The sequence below is a fragment of the Limanda limanda genome, chromosome 14 (genome assembly GCF_963576545.1).
Source record: "Limanda limanda chromosome 14, fLimLim1.1, whole genome shotgun sequence".
In the NCBI taxonomy this organism is placed as follows: Eukaryota; Metazoa; Chordata; class Actinopteri; order Pleuronectiformes; family Pleuronectidae; genus Limanda; species Limanda limanda.
In genome coordinates, this window is record NC_083649.1 from 23,121,475 (window position 1) to 23,146,175 (window position 24,701).

Here is a 24,701-nt window from a genome sequence, read left to right on the forward strand (position 1 = left end):
TGTATTTAAATCTTTCCTATAATTTCTGTATCATTTTCCAGTTTTTTACTTGGGTCACACTTAATATTGGTGTTTCCTATGGCACATTCAGTGTAATATAACCATGGAAACAGAACAAACTGAAATGTCACAAATAGTCAGTTATTCTCCTAAATTCAGGGGTAATTTAAAGCCACGTGCATTTCTGTGATTGACACTTCAACTCAGCTCCTGATTTCATCTTGGAAAAACATCATAAGCAAAATATGTTGGGCTTCACTGGAGCTTTCCCTCTGGCTTGTAAAATGCTCTTGTTTCCACACTGTATGATTGATGCTTTTAAAATCTGTCTCTGATTCGTCGACGTGGGTGAGCTCCTCCATCAGGTTCCCCTGACGTCATTAACATCACCGACGTGTGTGACTCTAGATGTTTGTGCTCGTGGTTTCAATCCTATTGTGTTTCTGTCCTTGTTTGTGTTCCAGTGTGATTTAATCAATATCATTGTTCAATTGGCTCAACTGTATACTGTACAAGCACACACACACACGTATGCATGCAAGCTTGCACACACGCACACACACACACAGAAACAAATAAAGAGTTGTAAAGGAGTGCAAGTTGATTTACTCTCTCATTTCACTTTGTTGAGGCTGCAGCGAGTCAGACATAAATTTCATTATGAAATTAAAGCCTGAAAAAAATTGAGGCAACTGAACTTTAGTGATGAGAATCAATATCAATCTCATCGATGTGGAGCACCTTCATGAAATATAGGGACCCAAACTAAGCACCTACTTAGAGCCTCTGTGGGAGTGAGGCGCAAGAGTGCTTGAAATGTCCAACAAGAAGGTTTGACCCAGAGCCAGGCGGCCCTGCACGCTCACTATACAAGTTTGTAGGGCCCTGAAAAATATGCAAGGTCCTTGTCTCCTCCCCCTGGTCTACGTAGGTGACAAAAATGTATACAACCTCAATTAGGTCATAAAGTAAAGCAAGATTCTGGACACAAAGACGCTACTTGAGCTGTTCTGTGACTTTGTGCATACTAAGAATCCACAGCAGCTCATCCCTTCTGCAAAAGTGAAATAAAAGTAATGATTACATTTGATGATCACAGACAGGCTTTTGTGTTTCTAATGATTTTTGCACAATGACACTCTTCACACAAACACACCATTTCGAAATAAAACCATGATTATCTAGTTTCTCCGTCAATGTTTAGTTACAACAGTGCATTATTGTAAGATAGAAAGAAATGGACTTACATATTAACATAAAAAGATCTATTAGCTAGTCAATCTGAGCAACATGTTAAGAATAACCATTATGTTTTCAGCCAATCCATGAAAGGATTTTATATTTGAAAAGGCATTACATGGTTAATGGGTTGAGGGTCCCCATGAGGTCAGGACTGGCTCAGCAGCGGGTGGTTGATTAAAATCTTTGCACATGTGTCCCTGGACATCATACAGGTCAAAGTGGTGATGGGGAGGTCGGCCGTGCAATTGTCTGTTTGTCAGATAGACGGGCAGAATAGAAATGATATTTCAGGATGGAATTTAGTAAGTGATTGATTCAGGACAGACCTTAAGTCAGATATGGCCACTCAAGACTGTCAATGAGTGAATGTGACAGTATGGTTACTCATAGAGAAAGATAACTCCTGTGTCACTTACTACCTTACATACAATGTAATCATCGTATTTATTCACATGAGTACTCAGCAGTCACTGATCAAACCAAACTGATCTTCAAGCCTTCATTTTGGTCTCTGGAACATCTGTGAAGTGACTGCATCTTGCACGTGTGTGAAGTTATTACTGGGACAAAACCTGTCCTCAGACAAACACACATACAGAGCAAGGCAGTACATGAAGGGAATTTGATTAATATTAAAAATTGTTATTAATATAATAATAGCAAAAATAATGGTGATAGTAATACTAATAATGATAATAAATGGCTTCATAAGATTAGAGTAGTCTATGTGCAGCGGGTGCAGTTGATCATATTTGAAAGGATTCACTATTTGTACAAACATCGGTCTATTAATAAGTATCTCAAACAAGAGGCTGTATACTTAAATTAGATTTTTGAACTGATATTTTAGATTTGGAAGACAATCTTTAATGACCCTAAGATCACTGTGATGCCCTAGAGACCATTATAACCAGTGCAGCTAGATCCTAATAGAAGACAATAATGTCTCCTCATGCAGTATTTGCAGAGGCCTACATGTGTATTGCACATTTGTAGATTTTTATTGATTTAGGGACATTGAAAGTTTTAAAATGCCCACAGGAAATATTAAACCAATATACCCCCCAGCGGTGGATGTGTCCTGATGTGCGTCCCCTCTGGTTCAGTTTAGGTTATTACAGCTCTGACTGTGGTACCTCTTACATTTTGCTTCTTACATTTTGCTGCATTATAGGCTTTCACCCTCAAACTGTAAAGTCTGAGGTTTCAGAGAATGCCACACAGACCTGGGACCAGTTTACTCACTCCACAACACTGGGATCAAGGGACAGATGATGAGCCATGTTTTCCTCTTTTTTCCTCATTTGGAGTCCCTGATTGTTACCATGGAAACATAGCTCTTAGAGGATGGGGGTAGGGTGGCTAAATCTGAAGGCTTAAAAAAAATCTGTGTCGAAGATCAGATTTAGAAGGGGCCTGACACCGGCCTCATGTTTATAGAAGATACATGGTCTGTATTTATATGGAGCTTTTTACACTTAGTACTTTACAGTAGTTTTACCATTCACACACACACCATCACAGCCATCAGGACCCATTTGGGACTCAGTGTCTTGCCCGAGGACACTTTGCCACACGGAATGGAGGAGCAGGGATTGAACCGCCGGCCTTGTACATAGTGGATGACCTTCTCCTTATTGATCCACAAGGAAGTGTCTCCACTATGTCAACTGTGGAATAACATGACAGTACAACAGATGCCACTTACTGCTTGGATATTTCTAACATGTGCTTTTATAATCTAAATTAAACAGGTATCAAGAAATCCATACAGCGTAGGTTGTGTATGTGACAGTGAATTGATGAGTGGACTGAATTTGTCCTTTGAATTTAAAAATGATAATGAATGGAAGCTTTTCTGTGCCAGATTAAAAAGAAATGTATAGGTAAATAAATATGCGGGGAAAAAAACTAATACCCAAAATCCAGTAAATGAAAACAGAAGCAATAGCAGCTGTCAATCTGCTCAGGAAGCCACGATGTTCATTGAGACCTGGATCCATGTTTAGAACTGTATTTTCAGAATGAATTCCCCAGTAAAGAGTAAATCTCTGTCACCATGTTAAATGTGCTGCTGACTTCAGAGGGAGAGGGCAGATACAGTCGTCATGCTGAGCAAACCCCCCTTGTTGTGATCTAAAACCATGGAAGCAATTTAGCAGGACATGTGGTTTGAGAATAAAGCTAAAGAAAGAGGATGGATTAGTGAGAAACACAACTCTGGACAACACTGCCACCTGCAGGCACGACCTCCACACGGTCACAGAGGATGATCAACCTGTATTGTTGGGCGATGCTGGAGAAACCATCATCTCTGAGGCATTCAAGACGATGAGGCTGTTGGGATAAAAGTGAAATACTCAGGGTCTACTGTTCAGACTCACGACCCAGCGAACAGCCGGATAGCCAAGCCTGGAGCCGCTCTCCGTGCGTCCGCCTCATCTCCACACACCAGTCACTCATGTCAAAGCCGTGGAGGACACTTTGGGGAACAGCCATTTTATTAATCAAATTTGAACTTTTGTGTTAGTTACTCTTTATTCCAGTGCCACCATGGTGAACACCCATGTTAAAAATAAAAAGTGACATTGTTTTTTTTTTCCTTGTTAAAATGTATAATCATAATGAAGACAGTTAATCATAGAAACTAATCATAGAAATTGACAGAATGACCTCACAGCATTTTGGATCAAACTCTTCTCCCTTCAGGCTAACTCAAAGAAACAGAAAGAACAGAAATGGGCCAGGGCAGACAGGTACAAAAAAACAGCTTCTTACGTATATCCACATTTTTTTTTTAGATATTTCCTATAGACATTATAGGTTTGGTTTGAAGGGGGGATTCTGCTGGATTGTCTCACGTTTTGTTTTTTTTCCCTGTAGAGGAGCATCACTGCAATGCAGCAACAGTAAATCTACTGAGGACAGTGAGAGCCTTGGAGACTCTACCTAGTGCACTGAGAGCAGGGGGATCTATCTGGACACACTTGAGTCGGGGTGTTGTGAAGTGCAAACCATTAGTTCTCTAAACCCTCCCTGTTCTAGCTAACATCATTTACCACCCTGGCAAACAAGCAGTGGTAAACTACACCTGAATACATAGCTGGAGTGTGTCCGGCCCTGTAAGTATACTCACAACATAGTTATTTTTCATCATTACAGTACAGTATAGAGCATTTCTTTTCATATACTTTTCATATCTTTTTTCATATTGCACCATCAGAGAATGGGACACAGAGAAAGATCAACAGAGACTCCATTTCCTAATTAAAACAAGATATGTGCAAACATGACTAAGGACTTTATTAACCAAATCAATTCTTCCCTGTAATATCCACAAATAAAAGTGATTTCTCTTTTTATATATATATTTATAGTAATAAGAATAATAAATCTTCACATTGGATCATTTCATAGTGTGACAAAATGCTCGACTGGGCTGTCCAGCCACGATCGTAATCCTCATTGTCTTTTAATTGGTCAGTCCCCATGCATCCATAGGAAATAGATTTTTTTTTCTTCAAAAAAAGTAACAATTTGAGAGCAGCTGAAAAGTTTGGACTGGTGTTAATTGCTTTCATTCCAAGATTTCTCCCAAGTTTCATTCAGTGTTTGAGAAGGATATTCCATAGGAAAAAACATGACTCCAAATCGTCATCTTCCACTCCAGAAACAAAAGATGTCCGGCTTCTTATGAAAACATCGTAGCAATGATGAGAACAGATCATTTGGTAATCAATAATTAATGATCATTAATAGCTGACAACTAACAATTAATAATCACTGATTAATTATAAAGAATGAACAAGAATGAAGAATAAATAACGCTCCCTCGTTACTCAATTAGTTTGGCAAAGCTCCGTCTGGAGTCGTTTCCGATGAGTGAATTTTTTCTGTGAAAGTGAAACAAAAAAATCTTAACAAAAAAAGAAAAAAGAATTACAAACGAGATAATAAAGTTCTAAAATAAATAAAAGGAGATTAGTAAAAGTGACCCCGCCCTTGGAGGGAGGGGACATATATACAGAACTGCGTGGTGAAAGTCAGTTTACTGCACTTGAGTGTTAAGTCCAGTGTGAGTGAGTTCCAGTCCCGCCCCAGGTGCCCCTGCTGTTATACCAGCGTGTAGGACTTTGCGTAGGGGTTGCTGGTCTGTTTGAGATGTCCTCGCGAGTCCAGCAGGGACTCCTGGGACGTGCTGAGCTTGGCGGCCTGGGCCAGCTCCGAGCCCTCTCTGTGGGGGAGCGTGGCTGCGGAGCCAGGCTGCCACTGGGGCCCTGGGTCCCTGCTGGCCTGAGGGGCCTCTGTGGGTGTTGGGGGCGCCATGCGAGAAGGCCGCTTCAGCGAACGACTCTTCTGAGGCTCCAGACACGCCTGACCCATGGCAGCTCTCTCCCCACTCGCTGTGCCCCTGGACGACCCCGAGCAGGACATGCCTCGGTTCAACAGGAAGTCCATGCGCAGGTACGGAGGAAGGTGAACCAACTCGCCCCCTGTGGGTCGACATAGACCACAGAGTTAAACATAAGAGAAAACACATGGAGACATTCAAGTCCAATGTCACCTCATCTCCAACATTCATGGCTAAAGAAAAGTAAAGTCACATTAAATATCATCTTGTTCAATAAAACTTTATGATAAATAAAACTTCAGCGGCTTATGTAAGTATTAAACTAACAGAGTCTATTCAGTATGATCTTCTTGTGTCCTCGCTGACCTCCATCCTCTGACACGTCCCCTCACAATATTAAACTCTTTTCGTAAAATGAGTAATTTCACTGCACAGCATGAAGTTAATATTAATCCTGTCAAGCTCGACTTTCAACAGTTAAGCATGTTACATTCACACAAACCAGGACTGACATTTGTTAACTGCAGATTCTGCACATTTGTCACATTTTTAAAAGTCAAAGAACATGAATCCCTCCAGCCGTCTCCAGTGTCTGAATGAACATGATCTCTTCATTACCACAGTGTAAATGGTGTTTGCTTCACAATGGATGAAGCTTTTAATATATACTATCTCCCACATCCACAGTGGAAACAGTTGGATGCTTTATGTAACCCCTTATTGCCTGAATTAATTTCCAATTATATAAAAGAAATATTATTTGTGTTTTTGGCTGTCATACAGATGCTTAATTAAGTTGAGATTGATAATTTCAATATAGCATATACAATAGAAATCAAATTTAGGTATGAGGCACATTTTTCAGTCTCTGGTATGTAGATTATTATATTGATGCTGCTTTTGCTTGAAATTGAATAACAACATATCTTTCTGTACAATCATTGCTGTTCCATCATCACAGTATTTCGAATACAGCTTAATATCTCAAAATAACTTTGCTGCACAGTACCAAGGGGCTGGTATGTATTTTCCAGTCCGACCACTAGATGGCGGCAGAGTACTTCCAATACCTTCATGGTATGTGTAGTATTTGCATCATCAGGCATTAGTGGGATAAAAAGACCATAGTGGGGTTTGAGTACAACTTTAGCTAGAGCAGCCACAGCTTCCTACATTAGACTTCTACTTACCGTTACTTTTCTGGATCAATTATTTTATCTGTGGTAATTTCTAATGTTTGCAATATCTTTTTGCGTTTAACTCAGATTGTGTTAGGGTTAGGGTACACTAACCCTAACCCATGTTATGGCTCCACATTTCCTCTGTAAAAGAACTTTACTGAGACAGTCATCTTGTTAATGGTTGGATGTAACTAACACAAAGAGTGAGTTTAGTGATTAGTGTTGTCAGCATCATAATGAGGCCAGTTGTAGTTAAAGCTAGGCAGGCAGACAGATCTACGGTCTTTGGACAGCGTGGCCTCACCCGGTCTGTGGGCCTTGGGCACGGCCATGTTCATGACCCGGCTGACGTCCTGAGGCTTGGGCGGGGAAGCAGTGAAACGGCAGATGCCTGATTCGGACGGCGTGCTGGAGGTCAGACTGTCGGTGTAGTCGTTGGTTCCTGCCGTCATCTGCTCGGAGGAAGTGTCAGAGATGAAGCATTCGGTGATGGTGAATTTGGCGTGGCGCAGCTGCTCCTCCATCTTGGCGTGCTCGTACGCTCGGGCAAGCTCCTCGTAGGTGGAGGAGGCGCTCTCTGTCGACACCATGCTGCTCCTTGCTCGGTCTGGACGTGGGCCGGAGTTAGTGGAGGGATTAGTGACAAGTGTTAGAGACAGAATTATTGGAATGTGACTTTGTTAAAGTTGCAAGACAGCTGATATCGTTTTGTTGTTAGAGATGAAGTGTTACAGTGTTATAACAAACATTTAAAGATACTGCATCTAGACTGCTGTTTACCTGTGTCCTGAGATGGGCTGACGCTGTAGCTGTCACTCTCCTTGTCGACTGAGCCTGCGACTCTGGGTGTGGGCAGCCTCCAGTCAGTGCTGAGGGTGTGGGAGGAGACCGGGGGGTGTGGTCGGTTCAGCGTCCACTGGCTGGCGTAGCGGTTGCGAGCAGCTGGGCCGGCTTTGGCTGTGCGGCGGGCAGTGGGGTCTGAAAATTAAACGCAAAGAGGACGGAAAGTTCAGTAAAGATAATGAGATGGTCATCAATGCCCCTGCAGCCACTGCCATCACCAACTCATCCAAACCAGCAACTTCACTTTTATCACTTTATTACATTAACACTTTACTTTACAGAAACTTAACTTATGCTGCTCTACGTGCTGTACGTGAATCTGTATGTTTATTTATCTGTATGTTTATTTAGTATTAGGAAATGTCTTGTTGTCTTATCCGTTGTGCCTGTGCACTTTATATGTTTCACCGTGGGAGAGTGGGAAACGTTTTATCGATTTCTTTGTATGTCTGAACATGTAAAGTAAATTGACAATAAAGCTACTATTGAACTACTATTGAACTATTCACTTCTGGACACAAATAGAAATAATAACCAGCTCACAGCCATTTCAGGAGTGATATAAACAGACATAATGTGGTTCTGTGGAATATAAAATAACTGAACATCTCTAGAATATCCCACTATGCTGTCTTACCTATTTATTTTAAATCATAGATCTTCTATCTGTCCATCTGTATGTGGAATGTTTATCTCGTGAAAGGTTCATCATATCGGCTTCACAATTATTAGGTGTTCAATATTTATAACATTTGACTAAACAGTAGACCAGCGTTCTGTGGCTGCGGCGGCTGGGAACTGGAACTCATCAACGTAAGACGATCAATCGTGACACCAGCAAGTTCACGACAGCTGATTCTCCAGATCAGGCTTCTGCGAACTTTGAGTTGAGCTTCACTCAACTTTGAATAGACAGGTGAACAGCTCTTTATGCAGCTTCAGGGTTCTGTGGACTGAGTCCAGCAGCTTAGCTTGTCTTTACTCGCCACGGCTCAATTACTACGTGGTCACTATCACAGTTTCAGAGAGAAAGCTGCAACCAGCATTAACACAGGCCAAACAAATTGGCAGGTTTAGAACAGGGTCTGCACTAATCTACACTAAGGGAAGGAGGCTGAAGGCCATTCTCCAGTCAGTCATCTCATGTGGAAATATTTATTATTTGAAAGTAGTATCCTCTGATCTTGTTAGATAAGAAAACACTAAGCTCAACCCAGCAGGTGAAGATGAGACTCCTCCTGAAGTGGAAAGTTGAATGCAGCTACAGGCAGATGCAGTAGAGGCGGAGCTAATGAAATGCTACGTGAAGAGCAGCAGCAGTAATCAACAGCAGAGGTTTCAGATGAGGCAACATACGGGCATCAGCTTAAACCTGAACTAGCTCACTTCCCTTTGTTCTGTGCAGTCATCAACACATGCAGAATGAACCAGCAATAAAAGAGGCACACCAGAGAAAAGTAACAAAATCAAAAGGTACTGGGAAAAGGTGCATGACTGGACACCAATAGAAAACAAAACAAATCCCTATGTGCAACTTCTGCGGGTTGAAGTCTTTAAAAAAGGAGTCCGTACTGGACTTACTGGTTCCTGGTCGGGCATCGGACACATCTACCAGCGGCCCGGTGGCCTGGGACAGCGACTGGTAGTGGACAGTGTGAGTGACTGTGGACGACTTCTGCTTCTGGGTCTCCCCGAAGTCGTTATCGGTCAGCAGCACAGTGGACCTGTCGTCTGTGGGACAGCAACAAGAACAACCTCAGGATTTCCATAACCAAGTTCATTTCCTGTATGACTAAAAAAAGCTGCTTGTTGTTTGTCAGAGGCAGAAAACCACCAGTGTGCGTACCAACAGTCTCCATGGTGTCTCTCTCCTCGATCAGGAGCTGGGCCCTGGGGATGTCGATGTGCATGCGGAGCGTCTGTTGCTGTTTGTTAATGGGCTCAGCTGGGCGTGTGTTTTTACTGAGGAGGACAAAACAAAAACATGTGAAAATCTTGTTCATTCTGAGATACTAAAGCAAAACAGTCAAATTGGTCTGCAGTTTTACCTCATGAGCATCTCGGCCAAACTTTTAGCATCTGGAAAACAAAGAGAAAACGTCACCTCACTGGTAAACGTTCAACAACAGCAGCTTAAATATGTCATGTGACCGACAAGAGGCAAACATCTTCACAGGTCACCCTCGTCTCACCTCGGAGCCTCTTGAGCCTCTGCTCCCTCCTCCTCCTCCTCAGCACCAGCAGCCCGATGAAGATTACAACGATGCCCACCAGCACGCAGGAAATGGTGACCATCATCTTCAAACCTTCGCCCCCGCCTGACTGGTCCTCACTCACATTGGGCGCCTTCACCTGAGGTGCGATGGTACCTGTGCAGGAGTTATATGTTATTATGTTATAACAGATGTTGGCACTACTGAATCACAGGAACTGTTCTTTTCAGGAGCTTTACACCAAAGTATTCAGTACTTGAGCATCCATCACTATCGGGAGACTGAACAATGCTCATGTTTTACAGTGCCATAAAATTTCACCTAATACAAAGTTTTACACGTAATATCCCTTGTAGCCCAAAACCTCTAGTAAACCATGGCACAACATCTGAACATTATCTGTGCCACATTTTATTGTAAAAAAAGAGAAGCAGAATTAAAGAGCTGGACTAAAACCATTGGAATCTGTGGAGTCTGGGCTTGTATGTGTGGAGGAGGCTCAGTGAAAACCTCCAGGTGAACCAGGGAGAGGGAATTGGCCTAGCTGAGACTAGTTATCATAGAGATGAGCTGAAAAGCCTGTCGGCGACTTTAAGTTGAGTGTATGTATTTAGTATATGTTTGCACCTGTGAAAGAAGTAATAAAATGCTGAAAAGACACATGTTTGTCAAATAACATGATCATTTGTATCGACGTGCAAATTAGTAGCTTGGTGTTTGGTTTGGGTGAACGTGGTTGTTATGGGCTTTTAGACAAGGTATAGTATGTCTGGAATGACAAAACTTGGTTTCATATAAATTAACTTTTCACTGTCTCTAATACCAACAAGCAACCTGGTGTGCTTCAAGAGGTTAAAAAACTGAACGTGAACTGCTAACTTAAATAAATGTTTACGAACTGAACTTCGAGCTTGTTTTTTTTAAGTGTGAACTTGCAAAACACTGGTCATGTGCACGGTTCCTCAACAAGAAGCTGCAATCTGCTAATATCGCTCAACCTTTTGCTGAACTTGCAGAAAATACCTGGCTCCTATTCTACCCAGCTGCACTCGAGAATGAACCCATCCCTCAAAGTGACGTGCTGAGCCTGATATTTCTCTTCAGCAGCTGCAGCGTGTCAGTGAGGGTGGGAACAAAGTTCAGAAGTGGTGGCGGCAGAATACCACTGATTTCCCAGGGTTGCAATTATCCTTTATCTCAACGGAGATCATTCAAATGATCTGATGATATTGCAATCAGTGGGATTGAGGGTGGTGTCATAGCCAGCGACACACAATCTAAGCTACAGCCACTAAAGTCAGCATGAAATATGAACTTACTGCCATCGTAGCTGAGCGTCGCAAACTTGACTCTCTTCTCAGCGTAGCCGGCGCTGTTGTAGACCTTCATCTGCAGCTCGTACCAGGTGGCCTCCTGCAGGTCGTACAGGACGTAGCTCTTTGTGATGGAGGTGCGCTGAGCTGTGGTCCACGTGGGCGCTTCTACAGACCGATACTCCAGGGTGAACGAGGTGATGGGGCATCCACCGTTATTCCAGCCATTCAGGTTAATCTTGACCCGGGTGGCGTTGATGCTCGTGAAGAGCTCCTGTTCTTTAGCGTACTGAGGTTCTGTAGAGGGAAACAAAGCCTCAGTATGTGAAGTCAGGAGGAATGCGTCCTTGAGAAATTAAAAAACTGCAAAGCATGGACAAAAGTTTCAGTAAATCCAAGGATTGACACTAATAATGTGTGTCAGGGTCTATATTTTGCTAAAAGTTACCCGATGGGTGTTTGACGCAACAAATACTACAACACAAACAAATCCTCTGAGAAGAGAGATGGTTTTGTACATCATTGGGAAGAACCTCTTTACACACTCAAATTTCTCTATAGTGCAATTTCTTAAAAAAAGAAAATAATACCTTTCCCATGAGTCTTTGCTTCAATAATCTCACTGATGCGTCCTGGCCCCACTGCATTCTGGGCCGTGAGGGTAAACTTGTACCAGGTGCCACACTTGAGGTTCTCTAGCCGATAAGAGCGCTCACTGGGACTGATGGCAAAGTTACCCCACTGCTCACTGTTATCCTCCGAGTACTGCAGAATGTAGCCTGAGGAAGAGTACAAGATGGGGGATTAAAAAAGAACAAAAACTAGGCAAAAGGTGAAGAATACACATAGTGGTGAGAGTCTGACCTCGTATGGAGCTGCCTCCGTTGTCCCCTGGGATCCAGGAGAGCGTTATAGAGGTGGTGGTTGTCTTGGTCACAGTGAGACGAGGCTGGTCAGGTGGAACTAAAGGAAAAAAAACATGCAAAGCTCTAAAATTACTTTGATTATGGTCACTAAGATTAGTCTTGGGACAAAAACAATGTACAACAATCTGAACACACACAAAGTTTCGTTTGCCTCCAAAAAAAGTCGACAAGATCCTCAAATCACCAGCTGTGTTTTGAGGGTAGAAACCACAGACTGTGTATAAAGATGGACAACGGAACTCCACTTATTCTCACTATCCAGAAATTAGGGGAAAATATCCCAGGTAAGAACGCTTCCACATTGAGGTAAGGACTTTGTAGCCAGAGACTGCGCAGCATTCGGGTCGGGCAAGGTCCCACCGATACATGTGATTGACCAATCACCAGTCAGTTTCAGATGTCTTTCATGACAATTCACCCAAATTTTTATAGCATGAAATAAGAAATGAAGACCACACTCATTGAGACACTTAACATTGGGCACACAGCCTGACCACAACTACCTAAAATGTATTTGATGTTAACTTTCACTTTTTAGTTAGGTCTATATCCCATCTGCTAACATGGAGGAGGCAGAGTTTATGACTTATACTCCAGCCAGCCACCAGGTGGCGGTCGAGACACATCTTTTTACAGTCTTAGATGTGCCGCTTGTCCACACTTTGTGTTTCTTACCTTGAACCTGCAGGTTGAGGACGATCTTGTCAGACCCAAAGCTGTTACTGGCCATGCAAGTGTAGTTCCCAGAATCCTCTGCTTTCACCGTGCGAATAACGAGGCTGCCGTTACCGTGGACGCTGCGTCGGCTGTCAATCACAACAGGTGCTGGGGTGCCATTGCTGAAAAACAGATGTGTTTAGAATAGGCTGCAAGTTTTTGAAGAGAGACAAATTTAAATGACTAAGAAGATGTATGCATGTATTTATTAATCATCTATTACTTAATGGATTAATAGCTGTGACAGAAACTCACATCTCCTTTAGCCACTTGATGGTTGGGGATGGATCACCTACTGCTTTACAAGGCAGCACGATGTCCCTCATCCAGGGGGTCGTCACTGTCCTGTTGAAGGTCAGAATCCGAGCCGGAGCTACAAAAGCACACAAATGCTTCATCAGGCAACTCAGGAGACGCGTCAGCAAATAAAAAAATTCTAAATGATTACAGACTGAGTTTTTCACATTTTCACATTTGTTGTCATCTCTAAGCCCCTAACGTTATAGACTCTGGGGACAGAGTGCGATGGTGTTTCTCTCTCTCTCAGAGCCGTGCAGCAGAGAGGAGAGAGCATCCATCACCCAAACCTCAGGCAGGGTGTGGATGTCCCAGGCACTGTGGGTCCTCACTCCAGACACTATGGGACCTATCAGCATATGCAATCAGCTTATCAGCTCTCACCAAGCATGATTATGCTGACAGGGCCAAACAACAAGTGATTTACACTCAGCTCATGTTCCCCTGCCAGTCTACTTTTTCAGCAATCCACATGGGTGCAGTGAGTTGAGGAGAATGGGGTCACACAGGGTAATCACTACCAAGAGATGCTGTTAGCATTCAAACTTCTGCACTGTGCATTTCTGTCCCGGTAAAACCTTAAACAATGTAAACTTTCAGACAAACTAGAGTCCATAAGACTTCACCTACCCTCAGCCATGGGTTTGACGGTGATGATGTCACTGGCGTTTCCACGGCCTGCAGCGGTGACGGCCACCACCCAGATGCTGTACTGCCGGTTCCTGCTCAGGTTGGGGATGCGGTAGAAGAACACATCTGGGGCAGCCTCAAACTCACTGCTCACCTGGGTAAGGAAAAACATCCACGACTGTCTCACATGAGGCTGCAGATAAAACAATTATTTCCCATGTTCATTTACTTTTAAACAGTAAACAGTTTGATGACAGTGTTTCCCACTGTGGCGGTCCGCCATTTTCTCATTTGTCCCACCAAAGTTATTTTTTCACCTCCCAAGATAACATAAGAGATCTCCAACTTGGTGTTTCGCTCCATTTTTGCATTGGGTTGATGTGTGCAGCACTATTTGCCATGTGCTTGCTCACATTATGGTAAACAGTCTGTATTTAAATAGAGCTTTTCTGAGTAATGACCACTCAAAGTGCTTTTCAAAGTGGTGTTAAACCTGTCATAATCATTTTAGGGGCCAGTGGAAAACACTGATAAGATGTGTCATGTCTCCTTAGCATTCATTTGGAGTCATGCCTCAGGCTACCTGGTGAATCTGATATCTCCAATATTCACAGACGTTAAAGTCGAAATACTGAACATCTGATTTCTTATATTTTTTGAGGTGTTACCGTGGGGTGGGGGTTGGAGCAGAAGACGGTGTATTTCCTGATGATGCCGTTCACTTTGAGAGGAGGAAGCCAGGACACAAACACCACAGCGTTGGATGCAGCTGCGGCCTTCACGCCTGCCGGAGGACCAGGAACTAAAAGGAAAAGATGACGATAACATACAGACAGATGTAATATTCTACAGGGCTTACTGCTTTATGGACAGTACAGGTTCACTCAGGACAATAGTTTCAAACTGAAATTTCCAAATTTTAAAGACATACTGCACTTAAATGTTCTCTTTGAGGAAACACATGTTGGTTTTACTAACACATTTATTACCAAATCTATAATCTATAGTGTGTGTGCTGCTACTGGAATCCTAGCTAGACAACCTAAATAACTTAGCTTAACAAAGGTATGTCATATGTGTGTTTGTTTACGACGTCTGTGTTTGTAGAGGCTGAGGGGTAGGAGGTGGAGGTTCTCAAGACATTGTGACCCCAGAGAAACGAGTCAAACTCCCACTGCAGTAAGTAAGTCGGAAGATTGGGCCCTTTCTTTTTAGAGGGAACTTAAATGTCCTACCGTCCTCCTTGGTGCGGGTGTAAATCTGCTCGCTGCGAACACCATCTCCTGCTCTGGTGAAGGTCAACACCTGGATGCTGTAGTTTGTGTACTTCTCCAGTCCATCCAGCTCCAGAGAGGGCTTGGAGGTCGTCACGTTCCTGATTTCTCCGAGCTCTGATGAGCAGAAAGCAGCAGAGGAGAGAATGCAGGGATACAATTAAATTCTGTGATGACACCTCCAGTCAAAGGCATAATCTAATACAATCTCTTATCGTAAATAATCCAGTGATATGAGAAGATGACACAGGCCCAAGCATGTGACTCATATATCATAGGGCTGATCACACATATGAATAGATGTCAGGGCCCGGCCTGTCATAGAACAGCCTTGGATATCATTTCATGTTCAATAACAAAGTTTAAACAACCCTAGATCCAAGGTCTGCTGTGGTGTCAGGCCTTGACTGGCAACCTGCTACCTCAGCTGTGAGGGTTTGAATTATTGATGTGTCACTGCTCTCTGTCCATATCCCTTCTTCATACCGTTTACTTCTCCCTCTCTTTTTTCTCCTCTACAGAGAGCTATGGGACCAGCTGCAGCTCTTCTTCTCTGGCTTTTAATGAGCAATTAAAACAACAGGGATACCATCTCACCTGCAGGACTGCAGACGTTTTAAAACACAATATAAGCATTTTACACAAATGTGTCTGCGTGTGTTGCATATGTGTGTTGAACTCTTGTTTTGATATGAAGTAATGTTACCAAGACAATCAACTCAAGGAAAAACAAAGTTCTTACATGTTGTTTGCAAACCAAAACAAGGAATTTAAATATGAGACTTTTAAACACATGACACTGTTTTTTAGACACGATACAGACAATGACAACAGTGTATGCAGCAAAGCTGATTCACATATCAATGGTATAGTGATTGAGCCTGCACTGGTGTGTTAGAAAGGGTTTATATCCCCCTCTGCTGGACAATGAGAATATATTCTGTCAATACATAATCTCATAATGATGAATTGCCCTTTTCTTTGATTGTGTAGTATACTCACCCCCACACATGAATAACAGCATGTAAGTTACGATTTGACCAATCGCTCACTGAGTTAGAGATTGTTACCATGCAAACTAGTCCTAGCTGTCAGGCCCAGAGAGCCTCTATAGGCAGGCCAACATGATGTGACAGGGCAGGGGTCAAAGGTAATCATGCTGTCACAACCAATCCTACTGACACAAACCTGGCATGTGACAATGGCATGCCATGCTGCCTCCCTTCCACAGGACCACACAGACGTTGGCCCCACAGTAGAGGACACTCAAATACCCACAATCCACTGTAAATTTGTAGTTTACGCTTCCTTTATAGTACTTACTTCACAGTAAGCACAATTTATTCTTATGTAAGGAAATGACGTATTAATGTTTCAGCTGAAGAAGACGGAAACACCTAAGTCAGTAGCTCACTCTTGTCTCTTCTGTTTGGGAACCTTTTGGTTTTCTACATTTACCAGTCAAAACGATTGGCATACTGCTCAGATAACCAATGTCACTTAAACCCTTTCGGGAAAGCAATATATTTGTTAATAATACTTTATTTACTTTATTGAGTTTATGTGATGAGTGAATGGTGTTGGATCATACACATGGTGTGTGTCAGACATTCTGATTGGTCCTGTCTGAGAGCAGATGCAGACCAAGACTGTCAGGGTGATGAATTTGCTTGTGGCTGTATATACTGTTTGTTCTGCCTAAATATTTTGGTGACAATTGCGGATTCCAGGCAATGTAGGTATTCATATCTGCTAATATAAAGGGCTGGTGTAATTATTAATGACAACTAGAATGCAATTTATTTCTCTATGGCACAGAGAGCATGTATGGGGGAGGGTTATGCCTTTGATACGCCTTGTTACTTAGAAACATGCAGGTGTTACTGTGTACCTCCATCAGGCAGGTTGGCCCAGTAGATGACCCTAAATCCCAGCAGGTTGCCGTTCAGAGCGTCTTTGGGAGGGGTCAGCCAGGACAGGGAGATGACCTCTGGAGACGTGGCTGTGGCCTGGACGTTCTCTGGAGGACGACTGGGCACTGAAGAGTTAAACCAGAGAACAAGCAATGAAATCAGGGGATTTGGAGCAAGACACCAATAGACTCACAGCAACGTTTTAGGTGGCAGTACCCACTGATCTCCACCAGGTTGTAATATATCCTCACAAATCCCTGAGATTAAACCACACTGTGTCGGTCACACAGGGGTAAAGACAACATGAAATAAATACATCACGTGTTTGGTGCAGTGAACATTTCAAGCATATCTCTTTTTAATAGTTATATTGTGAGACCTTTACTTCCCTATACTAATGTTTATTTTTTTTTTACACAATATTCCACTTTAAAGGGACTCTTACCTTTGTTGCATTTGAGAATTACAGCACATTCAAATCATCCCGCCTTCCTCCAATGCCCCACCCCCTCGTTCCCATCCGCGGTGTTTTTTTGAAGAAACTTTATTTACAAGCAGACTTACAATACTGCCTCCGCGCACGCACGTGAGTTTTTGTTTACCAAAGCAATGGATTCGGATTCAGAAGCACCGGTAAGTTATATACATTTACATTCACATATGATGACGGGCCCGAATGCGCCACAAGAAGCAGACGGAAAACCTGCATGTCCATGCAGCAAACAGACAGGTCTGTCGGCCAATAAGGTCCTTCGGTCCGAAGAATTTTATTGGTTGAAGTTTTCACTAAATATTATGAGAGTGAAATAATTGTTTGTTTTTACTCCTGGTGGGTCTGTCTTGCATTTTAGAGTGTCATTACCTTATTAATACCAATTTAACCTTATCCAAAAAAAGTGTAAAAATGCAACAAAGGTAAGAGTCCCTTTAAAGTCTGTCTCCACATCCTCTTGTCTTACCGTCCTCTAGTGTGGTAGCGGCCACCTCTGTGGAAGAGGGCCCAGTCCCAGCGCTGTTGCTGGCCTGCACCACGACTCCATACTGGGTGAACTTCTTCAGGTTGTCCAGCACCAGGCTCTCTGAATTGTCCCCTGTTGTTTCCACGCTGATCACACTGAACTGGTAGTTTCCACCTGAGCTGTACTCTCTGTAGCCCACTTGGTAGCCCCGGATGGCCCCATTCTGGAGGTGCTTCTTGGGAGGCTGAGAGAGGAGTGACAAAGAGTATTTGAGACAGTGGGGATGGGTGTCCCAGTTTTTCGGTACTTGGGTACACAAGTACCACATTTTGTTAGACAAACTTATAGATTCTTTGAACTCACTGCTGACATTAGTATTATCACTTTTTGACAGTTACATATTACAGTAACTCTGTTCATGGTGGTTGTGCTCTCCCTTGACTACCTTGTCTTCCCTAGACCTTACAAGGTCCAGGGAGATACCCTCAGTTGTTTTCCCTGTTCTCCCCTGACACTGAAATGCATCCTGGGTTATCCAATTGAAGACTGAAACACACCTGAATACACCTAGAATGATGCATTCAAATCTGACTGTTCAATGTGAAATGACAGAGAGGGTCAGGGATGCTTGGAACCACATAATGTTTTGTAGATACACTCTGGTGCCACTTAATATTCATTATATATTTTTATTAACACAGCATGACACAATCTACGGTTTACAAATTGCACACAATTGAAAATGAATCAAAACTGAGGTAACAATCATAAATGTGTTACCTCACCTAAACTACAAGAGAAGAAGACTTATAATTCCTCAAATACAGTAGCTACTCAACACACGCACACAACCACACAGTATTTATACAGGAACAACCAACTGTGCACGCATGCTGTTTGCCTGATTTACATTCATACAGTAAAATAAAGTCACACCTGGGGGCTTCAGTCTTCTACAGTTTGCTGCTGAGCAGCTCCTCTGGAGCAGCAGTAGGTTAAATGACTAAATGATGTCCAGGCGTTAAACAGCACTGATTTATTTTGCAGATTGAAAAGAGTAATTCTTGGTCAATAAGGAAAGATCAGCGCTGTCCTCTCCCTGATTTTACTTATTTGGACTCAGCCACATTCTCACTTCATGGAAACACAGACACGTTTTGAACCCACAGCCTTTGGATTAACTCACCCTCCACGAGACGCGGATGCTCTGAGAGGAGAGGGCTTCGAGCTGCACGTCCTGGGGGGGTCCATCAGGAGCTGCGATCAGAGCACCAACACATGAACGTCAAAACACCTTACACATCCAACAGCTGTCTCAAAGATTACAACGAGTGAGTGTGGCTCTGTGAGGAGGGGACAGAGGGGGGAGATGAAGGCGTAGAGGGCTTCAGCCGCAGTCTATTGACTGTAGTGTGACATTTACTACTGAGGCCGCTAATTGAAAAGTTCTGCTTTTAGTGCGGGGTCAGCGTGTGTTCAATAATGCAACAGAGCCAATGGAGCTGATGTCACCGGGCTTTTAATGAATTGGCTCTGTTGGCCTTTTACCTCTTTTTGCCTCTTGTCTTTTACTCACCACCTGCTCTCCCATCTCACTGCTCTTTTCTCTTTGCTATGATTGTCATTTCAAACAAAATGTTCTGCCCTTCCTGTCTCTGCAAATCCTTTTTGCTCTTTAAAATCAGACTGTAAATATGCTTGAGGGTGAAATACTCTTATGTTCCTTCTCACCTGCTTCATCAGTGGTGATGGTGAGCTCGTTGCTGGCCTCGCTCTTGCCGATCAGGTTCTTTGCAAACATGCGGATGTTGTAGGTGGAGGAGGGGTGCAGGTCGATGATGGTGGCCTGGTTGAGCTGAGGTGAGACATCTTTGGTCTTCTGAGCGGTATCCCAGGAGGCTGTGGAGGGGAGAGGGCGGGGTTTATTGGGGTTGCAGCAGTCAGGGGGAGAGGTCAGATCCTGCTAAGTGCATTACGACAGGCTAATTTAAGTGATGGTGCTGAGACAGAGGGAATGCAGAGATAATTTATCAACCTAAACCCAGGAAAACACCATGAGCAAGTATTTCAACTAGTTCTATGTGAAATAAATGTGTGTGCATTATGATAGACTACCACCTAATCATAGAAACAGGTTTTCTTGTACCTGATTTGTTCTTGCTCTCAATATCAAAGCCTGTGATTGGGCTGTTGCCATCAAAACCCATAGTCCAACGCAAGGCAATGGTCCTGTCCTTCACCTCTCTGATCTCCACCTCCGGGGGGTCCGGGGGCTCTTCAAGTCAAACAGTTGACAAGCAGATTGTTATTTCACTCAAACTTCAAGGGTTGACATACGCTGTTTCTCTTTAGGACAATTTAGATAGGTGTATTCATACCTTGCACTGTGAGCTGGATGATTCCTCTGTCTTCACCGAAGGAGTTGATGGCGTGGCAGGAGAAGAAGCCAGAGTCCTCCCTCACTGTGGGCATGATCTGATGGATGCACAGACGTGAGAGGAGGTTGGAATTGTGACATTGATGTAAAAACTGAAAAAATTGCCAATATTTGATATCTTCACATTTTGCAAGGTTATACTTGGCAGCGTTAGAAAACCCTCTGAAATGTAATTTAGACAAGTAAGCGCGGGCGTCCTGACCATCAGGGGACCACTGATTTAGACCCACATAGAACTCAAATGAAATTATTTTGCTCACGCTATGGCTTCATTTCCTGTATGTAATGGATAGCAGCAATCCAATAAACTGTCCCCAACTCAAATGTTACACATGCACTGAGTTGCCCATTCTCCTACCTGCAGGGTCGAGATGACTTCATCGCCCAGCTCTTTGACAGAAACCACGTAGCGGCTGGTCTCTGGGTTGATGATGCGTTCCTCCTTCTCCCATCGCACCATGATGGGTTTCTCACCGTGAGCTGTGCAGCTCATCTTCTTCTCCTCACCCTGCGTGGCCAGCGTGGTGTTGGGGTAGGATGTGATCATGGCCGGGACTGGTGTGAAAATAAGGTGGAGAGAAAGAGAAGGCGATTTATTGTTGGAATTGTTTCGCAAGGAAAACATTCAGATGTGTTGATCAAAGAAACATAGTGTAAGTTAGTGTTCAATATTGTATAAAGCATTAAGAGTCGATATATACAAACATAGCTATTAACTGTAAAACTATTTTAAATTTATAACCAAACCCTTTCTTATTAAAAATAATTATTATTTTTCACAGTTATGTAAAACTCTTCACACAGTCATTGACATAAGCTGCAAGTACATGTGGACTAAACTGTAAATAATGTTTCATTTGTTCACAGAAACGCTGATTGCAATTGCAGCTGAATGCCTCCAGGTTTGCTGTTCTCAGTGTCGTAAGCAAACAGACTGAGGGGGCGGCTGCAGAATGATTGGGTTTAGAAACATGGAAGAAGGGAGACTGGGGAACACTAAGCACTTCTCCCTCTCTCTGCAATCATTGCTGCTGACATATCTAAAAATACAAACAAGTTTAGACTTATAGATACAAAAGAGTAAAATACAAATATGTCACAATAGAAAAACCCCACTCAAGGATGGATAAGGTTCAAATGCAAATGTAATTGCATCCATCAAGGTAAATGGACCATACCTTGCACTGTTACTGTTTACCAGTCTGCTGACTTCTTTTCATTATGATAGAGCATAAAAACACCTCACCTCCTCCTCCCTCTCCTCCTCTCTACATAACCAGTCGAGCCAAACATCCATTGATTGTTTTATGTTTTACAGTCGGATGCAAAGGTTTCTTCCCAAAGGAGTGAGAGATGCACTGGATATTGTCATTGTTGACATAGTGACGAGGAATAATACTACTTTTACTACCACAATATCACTTTAGGAATTGTAAATATGGTAAGCACAGAGGAAATTGCCAATAATTGAGTCCTACAGAAAGACTAAATAATAAGGATGAATCCCTTTGTACTCTTCACATGGTGAACGTGTGACAGAACTCTACTATTAAGCTGTTCTGCTAAGTAATGTAACAGGGAAGATACTCAGCTATGAATAAGAATGAGAATAATATACTATAAAACTATGAATCATTGTATATTAGAGTAATGGTGTTAGGGATGCAAACTGCACATAAATTCGTCTTTGTGAATGAAACTTTGTGGATCAACATGATAAAAGCACGCTGCAGAGGAAGACATGTGATTGAATAGCATGTTCAAGGCCAAAGAGAAGTTACCATCACAATGTGTGCAGCTCGGTCCGATGATGGTTTGTTGTTACACAATTGACTAACTAGCTCCTACAAAACAGAGTCCCATTTCTTTGGATGACCTGCATAATCGGCTTGTGTCAGCGGAGGAGAGAAGTCGACGGGCAAGAAACTCCCTGACCCTTGGGGTTGCGTGGGGTCATGTTGCATCACTGCTCGGCTACAGTCACAGGGTAGTTTGATGCACAGGCCAGGATAAGGGTCAATACTATTCTTGCCTCCATACCCTTGAACCCCACAGTAAGAGTTTTTCTCTGCATGGAGGTGAAACGTCTTTGACCACTGTGCAAATGATCAGATATCCTGACTGGATGTCATGAATGCAAGGTGAGGACACACTGTTACTGGTGACTGCCAGAATTGAATTAGACATTGTCCAAGGTGCAAAGACTAATCTCCTGACAGTGTGGTCAGCAGCAGCTGGTGTTAGCTGGTTAAGTCCTGGATAATAACATTGGTGTGTTTAGGGTATTCATAACATTCCTCAAAGAAACATTCACACCTCTGTAAAAACAAATTTGTGTTACACTTTGGGTTGTTATCCAGTTTGAGGTTGAACTAACTGAGAAAGTCAGAAGGATATGAAGGTGAAGGGAAGTGATAGATGAATACTGAAAAATGTCATTATGAAGTAAAAATAATCTCTGGAAATCAAACATTTCTAAATAACCCCTGTGGTTGTGGAGAGCTTCATGAGAATAAAGGTTTAATGAATTTTAAATGACTTTTGTATCATGAATTTATAAATTTCATATTTAACCCTTTGAGGCCTTAGTATTCTTGTTTCAATGATTTTGTGGCATTTAATGTAATACCCAGCAAAGGGGAAACTACTCAACTACTCAATCAAAACACTATGCAAAATCCTAATAATTTGTAACTTGTTAAATTGAAATGTAAACACATCATGGCATAAAACCCAATTAGAGTAGACAACAAACATATTGTGAGATTTGTTAATAAACTGTGACGAACGCAACATTGCCCTTCAATGCTGTGTATCTTGTATCTAAGGGTCCTAAATGGTACAGTGAGGATCTAACAACACTCTGAAGACACCACACTAAACACACACTAACTATATACATGCCTCATTACACCCCAGCCGAGTGTATAACAACCCTCTGCTCCCAGATGCTCACACACGCTCAGACACACAAACACAAACATGCAAGCTTGTGCATGCTCTCGTTCTCTGTCTTTTGTGAGCACACACACTCTCTCTAACACACACACTAACACACACACACACACACACACACACACACACACACACACACACACACACACACACACGCACACACACACACACACACACACACACACACACACACACAAAGAGTGACTCCAGTGATGTGATGGGAAGTGTCAGGCAAGAGGTTGCAAACATTTAAGCCTCATCTCTTATTCACTCTGCAGCCATTTGGGGCTCGGCTGTGGAAAAGAACGCTGATTTATTTTGCATGACAAGTATGAATTTTTTGTGAGACACATTTGGATAAGTGAGGGGAAAAAAATAACTGCTGAGGCTTTACGTAAACGTTATCGTATTAGAGCACAGTTACTTTCATTTTGCCGTGTAAGTGGCTTGGAGGTAGCACAGGGCCATGTTGTTGACACTCACACTGGCACATCGGGATACTGTGCTAGGTGACAAAAAGGAGGTCAGTGAAAAGAGATGTGTCGAGGGTGTCTGTGCTGTAAACATAAAAAGCATTTCAACATCCAGGATGTAGAAGGGAAACACATGAAAGCTACAGATAACTTTAATACTGTAGTTCCCATCACTTAGATAGCTCAACAGACAATGTTTATTGATGTGCCAATACAATGGTTTGATCGCACTGCACCAATGGAATAATCACAAAAATTTGTGTTTGGTGTTTCAATTTTTTAAGAAAAATATATATTTCATAAATGTTCACTTTGTGTAATCCAATTTATACATTTTTATTTGGGGAAATAAATCTCAAAGGAGCAAGTCTGAGCTTTGTTAGATTGAATTGAAGACTAACTGCAATCGATCAATCAGCTCAGGTTTGGTGTGTGTGTCGGTGGTGGGAGGTTCTTTTGATCTTTCGATGTCTCAGCCAATCAGAGCAGTGGCTTTTCCGTTGTAAGAACTGCAGAAAATAAATCTACATTAATTTATTGACTGAAACTTCACACGTCCATTGGATGTTTCTACACTCAACAGAATATAAAACATGAATGCAACTTGTGTCTTTGTATATGCATATGTGAACAAGAATATTTATGTGCGCGAGTGGCCCAGCTGAGCCAGCCCTGAGGCACAATTTGTGGCGCTGTAATTGTTGTGTTGATGTATTTCTTTAATACTGAGTGGAAATATGGGAATAATGTCTGAATATAATAAAGTGAAGAAAAAAGGGTAAGAGACAAAAGGAAACATATGAGACAACACACAAATGGCTTAATCCTAAACAACGTTCTGTCACTAAAATATGTTTCCTTGTCCAGTTGAATCTCACTGATTTATTAATACTTTTCACATAAATACCTGTAAAGATCTAAAGAGTAAACCAAGCGACAACGATGATGAGCTCAAATGAAGCGTAAATAGATGGCTA

At 42.5% G+C, this 24,701-nt stretch overlaps 1 protein-coding gene across 1 annotated transcript in view; it reads right to left on the minus strand.

Moving 5' to 3' along the window:
- Positions 1-5,355: 5,355 nt before the first annotated feature.
- dscama (Down syndrome cell adhesion molecule a) overlaps positions 5,356-24,701 on the minus strand; it is a 107,611-nt gene continuing 88,265 nt past the window's right edge. The window contains exons 13-34 of the mRNA XM_061085352.1: positions 20,655-20,851; positions 20,238-20,334; positions 20,006-20,134; positions 19,591-19,758; positions 19,046-19,116; positions 17,860-18,103; positions 16,879-17,025; positions 14,949-15,104; positions 14,382-14,515; positions 13,714-13,867; positions 13,042-13,159; positions 12,745-12,908; positions 12,008-12,106; positions 11,734-11,922; positions 11,150-11,440; positions 9,810-9,986; positions 9,666-9,696; positions 9,464-9,579; positions 9,199-9,348; positions 7,555-7,752; positions 7,079-7,381; positions 5,356-5,735 (exon numbers count right to left, since the gene is read on the minus strand). Coding sequence (XP_060941335.1) covers positions 5,356-5,735; positions 7,079-7,381; positions 7,555-7,752; positions 9,199-9,348; positions 9,464-9,579; positions 9,666-9,696; positions 9,810-9,986; positions 11,150-11,440; positions 11,734-11,922; positions 12,008-12,106; positions 12,745-12,908; positions 13,042-13,159; positions 13,714-13,867; positions 14,382-14,515; positions 14,949-15,104; positions 16,879-17,025; positions 17,860-18,103; positions 19,046-19,116; positions 19,591-19,758; positions 20,006-20,134; positions 20,238-20,334; positions 20,655-20,851 — 3,713 coding nt within the window. The remainder of the gene's footprint in view (positions 5,736-7,078; positions 7,382-7,554; positions 7,753-9,198; positions 9,349-9,463; positions 9,580-9,665; positions 9,697-9,809; positions 9,987-11,149; positions 11,441-11,733; positions 11,923-12,007; positions 12,107-12,744; positions 12,909-13,041; positions 13,160-13,713; positions 13,868-14,381; positions 14,516-14,948; positions 15,105-16,878; positions 17,026-17,859; positions 18,104-19,045; positions 19,117-19,590; positions 19,759-20,005; positions 20,135-20,237; positions 20,335-20,654; positions 20,852-24,701) is intronic.